Source organism: Anabrus simplex, chromosome 4 (assembly GCF_040414725.1).
Source record: "Anabrus simplex isolate iqAnaSimp1 chromosome 4, ASM4041472v1, whole genome shotgun sequence".
Lineage (NCBI taxonomy): Eukaryota > Metazoa > Arthropoda > Insecta > Orthoptera > Tettigoniidae > Anabrus > Anabrus simplex.
In genome coordinates this window covers 62486693-62502793 of record NC_090268.1, presented here as the reverse complement: position 1 = coordinate 62502793, position 16101 = coordinate 62486693, and the positions used below count along the sequence as shown (strand labels likewise).

The 16101-nt window shown below is 42.2% G+C and overlaps 1 protein-coding gene across 1 annotated transcript in view; it reads left to right on the top strand.

The window, feature by feature from the left end:
• Positions 1 to 16101, top strand: part of LOC136872162 (cardioacceleratory peptide receptor) — a 485817-nt gene that overhangs the window by 60966 nt on the left and 408750 nt on the right. The window contains exon 2 of the mRNA XM_068227351.1: positions 4580 to 4683. Within this exon, the coding sequence (XP_068083452.1) occupies positions 4580 to 4683 (104 nt within the window). The remainder of the gene's footprint in view (positions 1 to 4579; positions 4684 to 16101) is intronic.

Sequence of the window (16101 nt, the reverse complement as noted above, 5' to 3'; positions counted from 1 at the left end):
TCCTCGTGCAAAGAACGCTGTTTGATCGCAAATTTTTTTTACGAAGTGTGCTTGTTCTCCACGCCAACGCAATACTGGACACATTGCGTCTTTTTCACTGGGACCTTATGGATCAACCGCCCAACAGCCAAGATCTCTTCCCTTGAAATAGTCACGTTCTTGGTCTGGTGAAGAAACCACCTGTGGGTGGGGGCGGCAGAATAACACCCACGGTATCCCCTGGCGGCCCCGTGGTGTAGGGGTAGCGTGCATGCCTCTTACCCGGAGGCCCCGGGTTCGATTCCCGGCCAGGTCAGGGATTTTTATCTGGACCCGAGGGCTGGTTCAAGGTCCACTCAGCCTACGTGATTAGAATTGAAAAGCTGTCTGACGGTGAGATAGCGGCCCCGGTCTCTAAAGCCAAGAATAACGGCCGAGAGGATTCGTCGTGCTGACCACACGACACCTCGTAATCTGCAGGCCTTCAGGCTGAGCAGCGGTCGCTTGGTAGGTCAAGGCCCTTCAAGGGCTGCAGTGCCATGGGGTTTGGTTTTTTATCCCCTGCCCGACCTAAGAGGCGATTAATAGGGGCGTCAGGGGCTCTAAACTTGGGAGCGTAGGTTGACGACCAAGTGCCCCATAGCTGAGTCCTGACACTGCTTTCACTTGTGCCAGGCTCCTCTCTTTCATCTATCCTGTGAGACCTCCCTTGGTTAAATCTTGCTTTTTCCAACCCGGACGGTATTAGGTTTGTGAATCCTAGGGAGTCTTTCATTTTCACATCCTTTGTGGCCCTTATCTTTCTTTGATCGATATCTTCATTTTTCGAAGTGTTGGACTCCTGCCATCTTTTCTCTCTGATTAGGTTAAAAGTGGATGGTTGCCCAGTTGTAATTCTTCTTAAAACAATCACCGAGCTCGATAGCTGCAGTCGCTTAAGTGCGGCCAGTATCCAGTATTCTGGAGATAGTAGGTTCGAACCCCACTGTCGGCAGCCCTGAAAATGGTTTTCCGTGGTTTCCCATTTTCACACCAGGCAAATTCTGGGGCTGTACCTTAATTAAGGCCACGGCCGCTTCCTTCCCACTCCTAGCCCTTTCCTATCCCATCGTCGCCATAAGACCTATCTGTGTCGGTGCGACGTAAAGCAACTAGCAAAAAAAAACAATAATCATCACCACCACCTGCTCAAGAAAGTCCTGAAGAGTAAGAGTTTCATTATACATCAAGCAGTTTCTGATGCTGCCTAAGAGCGATTCAACCAGCACCTTGCGTCCTTCGTGCAGGGTACATACACATATGTCCAGCGCTCGGACAAGTGTTGGAGGGATTATTATCTGTAGACTTTCCCAAACCATTACCAGTTTGTTGCCTTGTGATATAGTGTACGTTATCCAATGTACGCATAGTGTGAGACTAATCTATGTCTGAATTGAAAAACCTTTACTGAATGCGAATATAACTACAAGAAATGTTATAGAGGTTTTGGGATGATTCTTTTTCTCGGAAGAAAAAGGAAATGAAATTCGAAAATGATTGTAAAATAGTGAAACGACATCTTGCCGTGAAAACAGTACGGTTGCTTGACTCGTAAAAATTAATCTTTCGACACTCCATGTTGTACGATATCGGCACAAAAAGAAAATGTCTAGTGACACGTATGGACTTACAAGCATGATATTTTCGCATTAACTTATGTACGATTTCGCGAAAAGGAAAACAAATTCACGTTATTTCGCGCATTACACTTGAATCACTTGAATTACGCTCTAATAATTTTCTAAATTTGTTCATATAAAGTTCCATTCCTGTGATTTGTGAATTATTTATGTGAAATACAGTATTGATAATCATTCATTATTCCTTATGTATTCTTAATTAGGAGAATAATATAGCTCTAATCAAGATCACACAACAGATTACATTGCATGGCCATAGCTTTAACCCTACATCGCCATACCATTACCCTATCGTCCAACCAGGGACTGTCCCTTCATAGCTGTCTGGGTAGCTGGGTAGCCGTTTCAGTCTAGATTGTAAATTTTACCGGTACAGTGGGAAGCGCCTAACAATAGGGAAGCTACTTGTGGCGTACCTCAAAGGATAACGTGAACATGCAGACCTCACCAACATGAGAAAGTATGGATATTGTCGAATGAACTTCGGTGTTTACCCGATAAAACTCAGCCATAGGTCTCCCAGAAGTGTTCTGGTTTCTCGCCATCCTCTAGACAGAACGTACGTCGAAATAGAGATGCAGGCAGTCTTAATAGCACCAAATCAAAATTCTGCACAATGTAGCTAAAAGTAAGTGAACTCTTGTCCTCGTCCCGTGGTGGTGCAGGTACTCCCGCAATGGAGTTGACTTGTATGTATCATTTTGACTACACACTAGCCCTCCTGCCATTCCTAAATCTCTGGTAGTACGAGGCTCCTGTGGACAGCAGATAATAATGCTAACGGTTACTCTCAAACCATCACCAGTATGTTGCCTTGTGATATAGTGTACGTTAGTGTACGTTGCTTTACGTCGCACCGACACAGAGAGGTCTTATGGCGACAATGGGACAGGAAACGGCTAGGAGTGAGAAGGAAGCGTTCTTGGCCTTAATTAAGGTACAGCCCCAGCATTTTCCTAATATGAAAATGGGAAAGCACAGAAAGCCACCCTTCAGGGCTGCCGACAGTGGGTTTCGAACCCACTATCTCCCGATTACTGGAACTGGCCGTAGTAGTAGTAGTAGTAGTAGTAGTAGTATTTTGCTAGTGGCTTTCCGTCGCACCGACACAGATAGGTTTTATGGCGACGATGGGATAGGAAAGGCCTAAGAATTGTAAGGAAGCGGCCGTGGCCTTAATTAAGGTTACAGCCCCAGCATTTGCCCGGTGTGAAAATGGGAAACCACGGAAAACCATCCTCAGGGCTGCCGACAGTGAGATTCGAACCCACAATCTCCCGGGTGCGAGCCCACAGCTGCATGCCCCTAACTGCACGGCCAACTCGCCTGGTATTATTATTATTATTATTATTATTATTATTATTATTATTATTATTATTATTATTATTATTATTATTATTATTATATCGTCATTTACTCTACAGTTTACATCGTCAGAGAGAGCGAGAGAGAGAGAATATATGTGTGTGTATGTGTGTGTGTGTGTGTGTGTGTGTGCGCGTGTGTGCGTGTGTGTGTGTGTGTGTGTCACGAATTGAATGTCTGAAGTAGTTTTAAACTTAGTTTGAACGTGGTGTATTAAGGGTCATAAAAGTCATTACGTGTTGTGATTCGTCATGTAGGTATGGAGAAGAATAGGTGTGAGCACCTAATTTCGTCCCCCAAGGGATTTCCAGTTTACATGGTTGGTACCTAATGCGCAGCCGAGCGCACACGCGTAGCCTCATCCTGTTTTCTTGTGCGAGTTTGTTGTGTGCACCACGTTTAGTTTCCGTGTACAAGGAGGAGTCATTGTTCATACTGAGCTGAGTTAGTGCAGCATTCAAATTAAGAGCCTGTTATTCCTAGAGTGAGCACTGAAATGTCTATGAAATACTGGACTACATTTCAGTCGTGTAATCGCTACAGTGTGGTGGTTGGCATGAGTTACTGTAGCGGCCATTATTACAAACTAGAAAATGTTTGTAATTTCATCCCCCTTCAATTTATTTCTTTTTTATAAACTTCATTATTATTTTCAGATGGGAAAACGCAAGCTGTGGGATAAGGAGGCTATAAAAAAGGTTATTAAGGCAGTGAGGGATAATGGATTACAAACGTACAAGTAAAGCGTTTAACATACCACGAGCGACGCTGAAAGACTATGTTAAAAATACCAAGAAAACCTGTTTCATAAATGGCCTTCAAGTAATTCATTATAGGGAAAATGTTTAGTAAGACTGGAAAGGAAAAACGTATTAAAATTTACTTTACTTTTCATAAATTTGGTGGGGAAGCGAAATTACGAACATATTTTTGGTAGTTTAAATTTTGTAGTGTTTATGTTTATGTCAAATATTGACTCTCCTTTTCCTACCGCTTTCCCCACACCTGTAGGGTCGTGAGTGCGAACTGCGTCGCACATGTGGATTTGGCTCTGTTTTACGGATGGATGCCCTTCCTGACGCCAACCCCATATGGAGGGATATATGTCAAACATTGACTATCTTACGTTATACCAGTTTCAATGTAACTTACCCTAAGTAGATAATATATTCAGTAATATATACACCAATTTCTAGCCTTGTCCATAATATTCCCGAATTTCTACAAGTCCAAATCTGCTAGGTACGTAAGGGTTATTCTGCCCGAAGGCAGGCCCGAACCTCCGCAGAGTTGTTCCTGAGCCGGAGTTTACGTGCGGTAGGGTGCCCAGTTCCTTTCCGCGCCTCCATTCCCCTACCCCCCACCAACAGCGCGTGGCAACCCATCCAACTCCTGACAACGCCCAATGTTGCTTAACTTCGGAGATCTCACGGGATCTGGTGTTTCAACACGGCTACGGCCGTTGGTCCAAATCTGCTAAGAGGACTAAATATGGGCCCCCTACCTTATATAGGTGCATCTGATTTTAGAAAATGGTTTCATTTTATCTTTTACAGATCTATCCGTCGGCCTGATCAGCGTGTTGACCGACATCGTCTGGAGGATAACCATCGCTTGGAATGCAGGCAACGTGGCCTGCAAACTGATTCGTTTTCTGCAGGTGAGTTTTTGCTACTTTTTTCTTTCTTTTTTTTTTTTTTTTTTTTTTTTTTTTTTTTTTTTTTTTTTTTTTTTTTTTTTTTGGCAAGTTGCTTTACACTACTTCGCACCGACACAGACGAGACACAGATAGGTCTTATGTCGACGGTGAGACCGGAAAGGGCTAGGAGTGGAGGGAAGCGTCCGTGGCCTTAATTATGGTACAGCCCCAGCATTTGTTTGGTGTGAAAATGGGAAACCACGGAAAACCATCTTCAGGGCTGCCGACAGTGGGTTTCGAACCCACTATCTCCCGAATACTGGATACCGGCCGCACTTACGCGACTGCATTTGCTACGTGTTAATTGCATATAATTTTATAAATATATCAGCTGAGATGCCTGACACTGTCCGAGATAATTTATATATTCAATATTTCTGCAGTTCGGTGAAGCTATATATATATAAATAAACTAGTGGTTTGTGCAATAAATGCTGAAAAAAAAAAGTTGGTTTGAGGTAAAACTTGGGCGAAAATGCAGTCGGCTTGTGCGATCTATCAGCTGTCGTTGAAACTATCTGGGGTTAAATGTTCTTGCATGATCGGCCGCATTTACGTGGACGTCCCCAAGCAAACATGGCAGAATATTGATTTATATATTACATTATTTTTATATAGCGCAGGTAACTCCATAAGTTTGTAACAAAAGAAGCTTCATACCACAGTTCGTAGTGAATACACACTAGCGTCTTAGTAGTAGGTTAACATGCTACTGCTTGAAAACGACAATACAATTCTCCCGCTATAGAGAAAAAAGCAATGATACCGTTCGTCGTTGCCGGGACAAAACCTCCTATGTGAAATAATTGTTTAGAACTTTGACCGGTAAGGTTCTGTCACCTAAGGTGCAATATTGTGTGAATTTGGTCAAGGCATTCTCGCTCTTCATAATGTATGTGCTGCGGGTCAGTATATCTCCAAAATTATTATCACATAGGAGGTTTTCTCCCGGCAACGACGATATGCAATACATTACTTCGGAAGGGCACCCGAACGTAAAACTAAGCCTAATCCACAACAAGAGCGTCTTCTTTTTCTTATTTCCTAGCGTTTAGACACGTATTGGTGCAGGGTCGGCTTTTAAACATGCCATCCTCTACTTCCTGCGGTCAAGAGCGTCAGCTTCAGTGATGCATTGAAGAAGCGCACGTTTCCCTTGATGCAGTCGAACCATCGCTTCTTGGGACGACCTCGGGATAGAGAACCTCCAGGATTATTATTATTATTATTATTATTATTATTATTATTATTATTATTATTATTATTATTATTATTATTATTATTATTATTATTATTATTTGTAGAATTTATTTCACGTCGTACCGACATAGATAGGTCTCATGCCGACGATGAGACAGGAAAGGCCTAGGAGTGAGAAAGAAGCGGCCGTGGCATTAATTAAGGTACAGCCCCAGCATTTCCCTGGTGTGAAAATGGGAAACCACGGAAAACCATCTTTCGTGTATGTTCCAACCCACTATCTCTCGAATACTGGATACTGGCCGCACTTCAGCGACTGCAGCTATCGAGTTCGGTAGCAGAATAAAAGAATAAGAATGCTAGGGGCTTTACGGCGCACCGACACAGATAGGTCTTATGGCGACGATGGGATAGGAAAGGCCTAGGAGTTGGAAGGAAGCGGCCGTGGCCTTAATTAAGGTACAGCCCCAGCATTTGCCTGGTGTGAAAATGGGAAACCACGGAAAACCATCTTCAGAAAAGAATAAGAATGAGAAGTACCTTGGTACTACGGAAGCTGCCATACGACAGGTACCTACCAGCTAACATTGAAACTACTGTACTTCGTCTCTTTCTCCTGCTGCTGTTCTTGGCCTTTTCTACAGTTTATTCGAGTGGGTAATTAATGCGGATTTGGCCTAGTTTTACGGTCGGGCGCCCTTCATGATGTCAACCGTATGTGTATTCATTATTGCGTGTTTCCTGTGCTGGTTCGTAGTGGTGTTGTTATTTTTTTTACAAATTGTTTTACGTCACACTGACACAGAAAGGCGACGATGGAGGAGGAAAGCGCTAGCAGTGGGAAGGAAGCAGCCGCGGCCCCAGCATTTTCCTTGTGTGAAAATGGAAAATCATGGAAAACCATCCTCAGGGCTGCCGACGGTTCACAGGAGGTTTTGTTCACAGCTGCGCGACCCTAACCGCACGGCCAAGTTGCTCGGTGCTTCGTAGAATGATGTGCGGTATGTAGTTGAAGAGAACTGTATTAAGACGAACACAAGAACAAAAATACCCAGTCCCCGAGCCAGATTAATTAACCATACGCATTTTGTCCTCGGACCAGCCGGGTGCCTCTAAACTGAAATCCAGTACACTAGCTATTCTGCTATGGAGTCTCACATGAAAATTAGAAAATGTTGTATGGAAATCAATAATCCTATTTTCTAAAAAAAAAAGTACAATCGATCCTGGCTTGGTCCGGTGGTATTAGGAGGTGCTCAAATACGTCAGGCTCGTGTCGGTAGATTTATTGGCACGTAAAAGAACTTCTGTGGGACTAAATTCCGGTACCCCAGCGTCTCCGGAAAACCGTAAAAGTAGTTAGCGGGACGTAAAGCAAATAACTGTATTATTATTATTATTATTATTATTATTATTATTATTATTATTATTATTATTATTATTATTATTATTATTATTATTATTGTTACGGACTTTTCCGTGGTAGGTAGAGGTGAAAGAAGGTGCGGGTGTGAATGGGTTTCAAGCTACGAAATTATAGTGCAATGTAAAATTAATTTAAAAGTTAACAAGGTTATATTTTCTTTTCGAAAACAAAGAAATAACAAGCATGGCAGGTACAAAGTAGCAATTCAAAAGGGGTTAGTTACAATATTTACAGAATTTGGGCTTCGCGCCCTGACTACACAATGCTTGGGCAATCAGCTCAGTTTTACCTCAAACACAAGTTTTAACAGAGGGGGAGAAAACCCCATTCATACCTAGGAGTCCTTGCTCCAATTTACACTGAAAAACCTCCATGAGGCATACAACCCAGAATTTTCAAAAGAGCCACTCGCTCTCAAAATTTAAGCCTCTCCCAGGCCACACCAAACTCCACCTTCAAGTTGTCCTCAACGGACATAAACACAGGGGTAAAATACCCAATCTACTGAGGTCTATTAAAAGAAAAGCAGGTTAATTAAATGACCTCTAAAATAACAATTTGAGAGGAGGCGAACTTGCACTCCTAATACACTTTGATTAAGACCTACTTGGCACTAGGCCGTTAATACAAGGGCTAATCCCATGCTAAAGAGGTGACTTAAGAAAAGAACAATTTGTTTTACATTAACGAAAAATAGGTTGAGAAAATAAGTTCACCTCAAGACAATGTGAGTGGGAGCTCGAGAGGGTTAGCACTCTCTATCCCAATATGTCGTTTTAAAAGAGAATATATGAAAGGAGTAGTTACATTTTAGGAAAAGGTTACATGGCTGAACGCTTAGAACCCGCCCCGAAAGTTAAACTGCTGAGCTAGCAAAGAAAGAAGTTATTAATCGGCCATTACCTTGTGTTGAACGGATGGAGAAGAAAGAGGCGCTTCCCGCCCCCTGCTATGTACTTAACACACTGAAAGATGGAACAGAAGTGGCCTAGAGACCCAAACATCAGCAGTTTAAATACTCTCGCGGAAGTTTCTAGGCGTTAGGGGAAAGAAAACACCCTCCCACAAACTCTTTATTGGATAGGACCCCGCAACAGATTCAAGTTGGGGGAAGATACATCTGATTGGATAGAAATTAATTTAAGAAATTCGGGATTGGTTAGGTTCAACACAAGGGGAAGAAAGGGGTAAATATTGCCAACTTAAACAATGATAGAAAGAAATTTAACAAAGAACAAACTCTTGAAATTAAATTTTCTCCAAAAAAATAGTTCTTTGACTCCGCACTAGGTTGCACTATTGTAGATCTTCAGTAGTGTCCTCTAGAAGAGAAAGTTCACACTTCTTACTTCAAGCGAAACAAAAACACATCAAAAATGACACAGTTCAAAAACTCAAAATTTTCCACGTGGTGACATCTTCTGAGACGGTAGAAAATTAATACTGTCAATAAAGTTCAGACTTCCTCCAGCAGAGGAGTTTCAACAGGCGCACATTTTAAATTAGCGGAGTGGAGGTGTACCGCCCGGTACAATTATTATTATTAATTACTATTTTTCAGAGATATTGTTCACTGAAATCTGTTTTTTGTCACAATTTCTGTAACCAGAGAACAGTTTGATAACGTATGTATGCATTGGACACGTCAGACTAAAATCTATGTAGGCCTATAAGAAGTGTCTGGGGAAAAAGCAGGTACGTCAGTCAACTTTCCTCAGAATTCAGAGAATTTTAATTTCTATCCGTCACTAGATAAGCAAATAAAAAGTTACAAGCCGGACTCCGTGTCTCAGGCGGTTGAAGCGCTGGTCCTCTGACCCCAACTTGGCAGGTTCGATCCTTGCCCAGTCCCGTGGTACCGAGCTCGATAGCTGCAGTCGCTTAAGTGCGGCCAGTATCCAGTATTCGGGAGATAGTAGGTTCGAACCCCACTGTCGGTAGCCCTGAAAATGGTTTTCCGTGGTTTCCCATTTTCACACCAGGCAAATGCTGGGGCTGTACCTTAATTAAGGCCACGGCCGCTTCCTTCCCACTCCTAGCCCTTCCCTGTCCCATCGTCGCCATAAGACCTATCTGTATCGGTGCGACGTAAAGCAAGTAGCAAAAAAAAAGTCCCGTGGTATTTGAAGGTGCTCAAATACGTCAGCCTCGTGTCGGTAGATTTACTGGCACGTAAAAGAACTGCGTAACAAAATTCCGGCACCACGGGGTTTCCGAAACCGTGAAGTGGGACGTGAAGCCAATAACATTTTTATAATAGTGATAATAATAATTATTATGATTAAAAAGTTACACCAGGCGAGTTGACCGTGCGGTTAGGGGCGTGCAGCTGTGAGCTTACACCCAGGAGATAGTGGGTTCGAATCCCACTGTCGGCATCCCTGGAGATGGTTTTCCGTGGTTTCCCATTTTCACACTAGGAAAATGCTGGGGCTGCACCTTAATTAAGGCCACGCCCGCTTCCTTCCCAATCCTAGGCCTTTCCTAAGCCATCGTCGCCATAAGACCTATCTGTGTCGGTGCGACGTAAAGCAAATAGCAAAAAAAAAAGTTACAACGTCATCTGTTTTTGAATAACTGAAGTTCGAAATTAAACTGAATTAAGTCTGGTCCGCTGCCCAATAAATCACCGCTAACTCGAGCATGACAAAAAGTTGACTTACCTGTTTTCCCCCTGAGCCTTCATATACTTTAAAACTCCAAAAGAAATCTACCCCTCCTAGCCAGATACGGTTCATAACGTTGCCGGATATTTGTGGACACGGACATTTGCGGTCACTGAGGTAAACTTGTGCCCACTCACAGAAATTCCCCAGCAGTCACTGGAGACTTGCGGTCACTGCAGCAGGGGACGGGCCTCATTAGTTAATCTCAGGGTATCCCCGCTAACCTGGCTGAGCTCCTGCTCGCTCGTTCTAGATTAACACTGGATAAAGTATGATGGGAATCAGCATTTTAAAACGTATTTATTGTCGACCAAATTATTATATGTACTCGAATTTGGAGGTTATTCATTAAATAACCAATAGGCCTACCGAAAAGCCAATGACGTTATCATTTTCCTCGCTTCATTTTAAGCTTAATTTTATGTTAGGTTTCGAATTTGTAATAATATGATTTTTTTATCGCAGGTGGGACGCAAAAAGTATCCGGTCTTAAATGTGTTTCAACCGTGCGTAAGACATTGCTTCTCAAAAACCCGTCATCTGATCTAATCCCAATTTTCAACAGAATATATATTGGGATGTTTTATACTTTGTTTATAAGTCGCAGAATTGCGTGTTTTCAGAAACATGACATGGCTTGATATTTTCCTTCAGAACCCAGTGACGATTCCATGTTGACTTTCCCTATACTTTCTGTACATATATCTAATAACCATTGTAATGTACATGATGATGGCTGAAGGTAGGCTACTAGTCTCCAAATAATTTCCGGGAGAGAAAAATGTTGTTTTCGAAGCGAGCGAGCAGGAGCCAGGCAGGTTGACGGGGATACCCCGATATTAAGCTAATGAGGCCCACTCCCTGCTGCATTGACCGCAATTCTCCTGTGACTGCTGGGGAATTTCTGTGAGTGACCACAAGTATGTCTGAGTGACCGCAAATGTCCGTGATTTTGTGGTGACCACAAATTCCCGGACACCGTTCATAAACATGAAGTAGAAAATCCGGAGACTATTCGCACACGGTAAACTACCAGCTTGTAGTAATAGTGACGGTGTCTTTTCTGCTATTACATGCCTCCAGTATTCGCCCGTAAACAGTAAAAGAGTGGCGCACACAGATGCGTTCTACTGTAGATCATCTTATTTGTTGTGAAGTAAAAAACATGGATATTCAGCAGCATGCAAACATCTTTTCAGTGTTTGAGAAAAACACTTTGAAGGGCTTTCACAACGCTAACGGCAGTGCACGGTGACTACAATGACGAGGCAGAAGTGTTCGTTTAGCGCAAGTTTCGTGCCAGTAGATTTATTGGCGCTTAAAAGAACTCCGGTGGGAGAAAATTCCAGCACTTCGGGGTCTGCAGTATATGTTAAATATACTTACAAGTAGTTAGTGGGATGCAAAACCAGTAATATTATCATTTTACAATCAGCCCGAATCTGTTGAGAATTGGTGTTTACAGTGAGTCCGTCTTGTGGTATAGGCTACCACTATTCCGTTGCTTACTTTAGTTATTTTTTACGTCGTGACGACAGAGGCAGATCTTATGGTGGCGATGGAATAGAACAGGCATAGTATTAGGAAGGAAGTAAACGCGGCCTAAAGGTAGGCTATATCTCCACTATTTCCTGATGTAAAATGGAAAACCACCGAAAACCATGTTCACGGCTGCCGACAGTGGGGTTCGAACCCACCATCTCCTAAATACAAGCTAACAGCTACGTGACTCAAACCGCGTAGCCTACCCGTTCGGTCCTTTCATCAGCCTGCCTCAGTCTGGTCGTTGGCTTTGACAATATCAATGTGTCTTGAAGTACAGGATGAGCAGCATAAAGCGGAACCAGTCCCGCAGCCCGGCAGCGCAGCCTGCAAACGGGAGGTTCGTGTGTGACAGGAAGTCCGCAGTAAATAGAATGTCGCGTAAGCTATTTCTAACAAACAAACAAACAAACAACACAAAACAAAACGATTCGACCGAAAAGATTAGGGTAAATTTCTCCATCATGTATCGCATTCGTAATGCAGGGTCACCGGGTTTAAGTTCTTGCACTTCATTAACTTTATATGGCTTTAACTTTACTAACTTTGTACTCGTTCGAACAGAACCAGAGGGAATTTCCATTTCCTGAGCAAGTCGTCGAAGTGATTTTCCAGGTGTCCTTTCCAGAGCGTTACCAATGTTACCTATTAGTTTCTTGTGTGAGTACTGTACGTCGTTTATTACGTTTCTTATCAAGAAGACTTCAGGTCTTACGTAATTTATTTACTAATGTATGAATCGAAGACCGACCTGGAACATGAACATGAGGAAATGTCTCTTGAAATTATCTCCTTACGGTCCTCACCCTTTCTGTATGGTCGGACGTATGGATCGTAAACAGAACACCGATACCCGACTTGAGTCACCTGAGCCATTTCACTGAATTCACACACTGTACTAATGTCACCAACGAAACACGTGCCACGTTTGCAAACGTTCAACGAAGACTGAAACCTGGGGCGGTAGCGCGGCCTTGAGTACATCCGGCACTGTATTTCGTCACCGGCCGACTCACTCACTCACTCACTCAGGAATTCCCGCGCACAGGATGGAGCGGTTCCACTTTATTCTGCTCACACGGTATTAGCGATGTTAGTAACGACATTAACGGAGCAAGGTCGGCAGCGTGGTAAGTGCCGTGTGCCTCTGAGCTTGCAGTCGGAAGAAGGTGGGTTCGAAGATTACTTTCTATGGTTTGCAATGTTCACAAAAGGCAAGTACCCTGGCTGCGCCTTAATCAAGACCACTACCTTCCCAGTCCTTGACCTATCCTGTCCCATCGGCGTCGAAAACCTTGAAGAGTTAGTGCGATGTTAAAAGAAACTCCAGTTATCATAATGAATGGCGTGGAAGTATGGCTTGTAGGGTCCGTTAGTGAATGCGTGTCAGTAGCCTTGGAAGACTGATTGTGTAATGGTACATACTGGACTGGCGAGGAAAACAACAGGAAACTACATCATTCCTCATTTTTCTAGTACATTTCTTTTGTAAGGCTCATGTACTATGACAGCTGATGGTAGAACTTGAGGACGCAACTAGTCTTCGAAATTACGGCCCAATAACAATTTTACAATGAATCTGTTCCGTGCTGTGTTGTCTATGCTTCCATGTTATAGATTCATTGCTATGTTTAGTAATTCACCTTAAGAGTGACAAGAACCAGGTATTGTATGCGGATTTACTTTTGTACATATGCATCTTTGAGTTCTAATAAAACATACGCTGTGCTATAAATATCCCGGTCTAGAAAGCCAAGAATAATGTCCGGCCGTGCGGTTAGGGGTGCGTAGCTGTGAGCTTACATCCGGGAGATAGTATGTTCGAACCCCACTGTCGGCAGCCCTGAATATGGTTTCCGGTGGTTTCCCATTTTCACACCAGGCGAATGCTGGGGCTGTACGTTAATTAAGGCCACGGCTGCCTCCTTCCCACTCCTATTCCTTTCCTATCCCATCGTCGGTGTAAGATCTATCTGCGTCGGTGCGATGTAAAGCCTATTATAAAAAAAAGAAATAACGGCCGAGATGATTCGTCTTGCCGACCACACGACACCTCTTAATATGCAGGCCTTCGGGCTGAGCAACGGTCGCTTTGTTGGTCATCGTCCTTCGGGGTTGTTGTTTTGTGCTATAAATAGACTCCTTCGATACGAAATGAAATGGCGTATGGCTTTTAGTGCCGGAATGTGTCTGAAGACTTCGGCTCGCCAGGTGCAGATCTTTTGATTTGACGCCCTTAGGCGACCTGCGCGTCGTGATGAGGATGAACTGATGATGAAGAATACACATACATCCAGTTCCCGTGCCAGGGGAATTAACCAATTATTTTTAAATTCCCGACCCTGCCGGTAATAGACCAAAGGCCAGCACGCTAATCATTTAGCCATGGAGCCGGACGACTATTTCGAAGTTTTATAACGATATTACTAACACGCGCCTTCGCAAGTGTTGGACCCCCGACTGAAGAAGGCAACGAAATCAGGGAGGTCAACAAAAATGACAGTAAGACATTGGCAGCTGGAACATGTAGCGTTTTTATCGGTCGATGTCGTGACGTACTATGCACGAGGACCAACAATATTTTGAACAGCGGTGACGAAGTCCGATATAAAAAAAAAGGTCGTAGATAAAAGCAAGAAAATCAGAGAAGAATTGACCACCAAGTTTTATAACAATGAAGTTCGGCAAATTTGATGTGCCAGCATTGTGGCAGAGCTTGTGGTTCTAGAATTGATTTCTTCAGCCAGCTAAGAAACCCTACTCGCCGACCTCGATCCACTCAGAGGAAATCATTATACTCACCAGGAAGTGACTTCCTGTGATGATGATGATGTTGATGACGAATAATACTGGATTTATATCATTGTAACTACTTTTACGGTTTTCAGAGAAGCCTAGACAACGGAAATTATATTCCGCAGCCGGTTTTTAACGTACCAAAATAACTACCAACACGGGACTGGCGTATTTGAGCACTTTCAAACACCGTCGGCTTGAGTCGGAATCGAGCCTCTCACCTTGAATTAAAAGATACAGCGCTCTGGCATCTTGGCATCTGAGCTATTCATCCTGGTTCTTACGAAATTGATTCAATCTATATATATATAAAGTAGCTTGTCCTGACTGACTGATTCATCATCGCCGAGCTTAAACTACTGGACATAAAGAGATGAAATTTTGGGGATATATTCATATTATGACGTAGGTGCTCGCTAAGAGAGGATTTTTGGATATTCCTTCGCTAAGGGGGTGAAAACGGGGGTGAAATTTTAAAATGAGTTGCTCTATATCTCAAAACTTTAAAAGTTTACAGATGTAAAAATTGGTATTTAGAATCTTCTTTAAAAATAAGGAAACACGTATTTTTTTGTTTTCAGAAAATCCCAATAGGAGGGGTGAAGAAGGGTGAAAATGGGGAAAAATGGGTTGAATGCCTTTAATCAGGATACCGGTACCTATATCTCAGAAACTGAAGATATTACAGACCTGAAAATTGGTACTTTTGACCTCTTTTAAAAATAAAGAAACACGTATTTTTTTGTTTTTGGAAAATCCAATTAATGGGGGGGTGAAAAGGGGGTGAATTTTTAAAATGAGTGAATCTATATCTCCAAACCTTTAAAGTTTGCAGATGTAAAAATTGGTATTTAGAACCTTCATTAAAAATAAAGGAACACGTATTTTTTTGTTTTCGGAAAATCGCAATAGGAGGAGTGAAAAGGGACTAAAAAGTGGTTGAATGCCTTTAATGAGGCTACTTATATATCAGAAACTGAAGATATTACAGACCTGAAAATTGGTGTTTGGGATCTCCGTTAAAAATAAAGAAACACGTATTTTTTTGTTTCTGGAAAATCCAACTTAGGGGGGGGGGTGAAAAGGGAGTAATATTTTAAAATTAGTGTATCTATCTCAAAATGTTTAAAGGTTATATATGTGAAAATTGGTATTTAGAATCTCCTTTAAAAATAAATAAACACACGTATTTTTTCGTTTTTGGAAAATCCAAATATTGGGGGGTAAAAAGGGGGAGGGTAAATTTTTTAAAATGAGTGTGTATACGTCTTAAAACTTTAAAATTTAGAGATGTAAAAATTGGTAGTTAGAATGTCCTCTAAAAATAAAGGAAAATGTATTTTTTGTTTCCTGTAAATCCCAATAGGAGGGGTGTAAAAGGGTGAAAAATGGGTTGAATGCCTTTAATGAGGATACATATATCTCAGAAACGAAAGATATTACAGAACTGAAAATTTGTATATGGGATCTCCTTTAAAAATAAAGAAACATGTATTTTTTAGTTTTGGAAAATCCAATTAATGGCGGTTAAACAGGAGTGACAAATTGGGTGAATTTTTGAAAGACTATATCTACAGAATATCTTGGAAACGTTAAATGTTACAGACGTAAAAAGTAGGTGTTTGTAATCTCCTGTAAATCTAAAGAAACATAGGTGATTTGTGATTTGTGTTTGGAAACTCCACTTAAGGGGAACTCAAAAGGGGTGAAATTTTAAAATGAGAATTTTTACAGTTTATCTCAAAAACT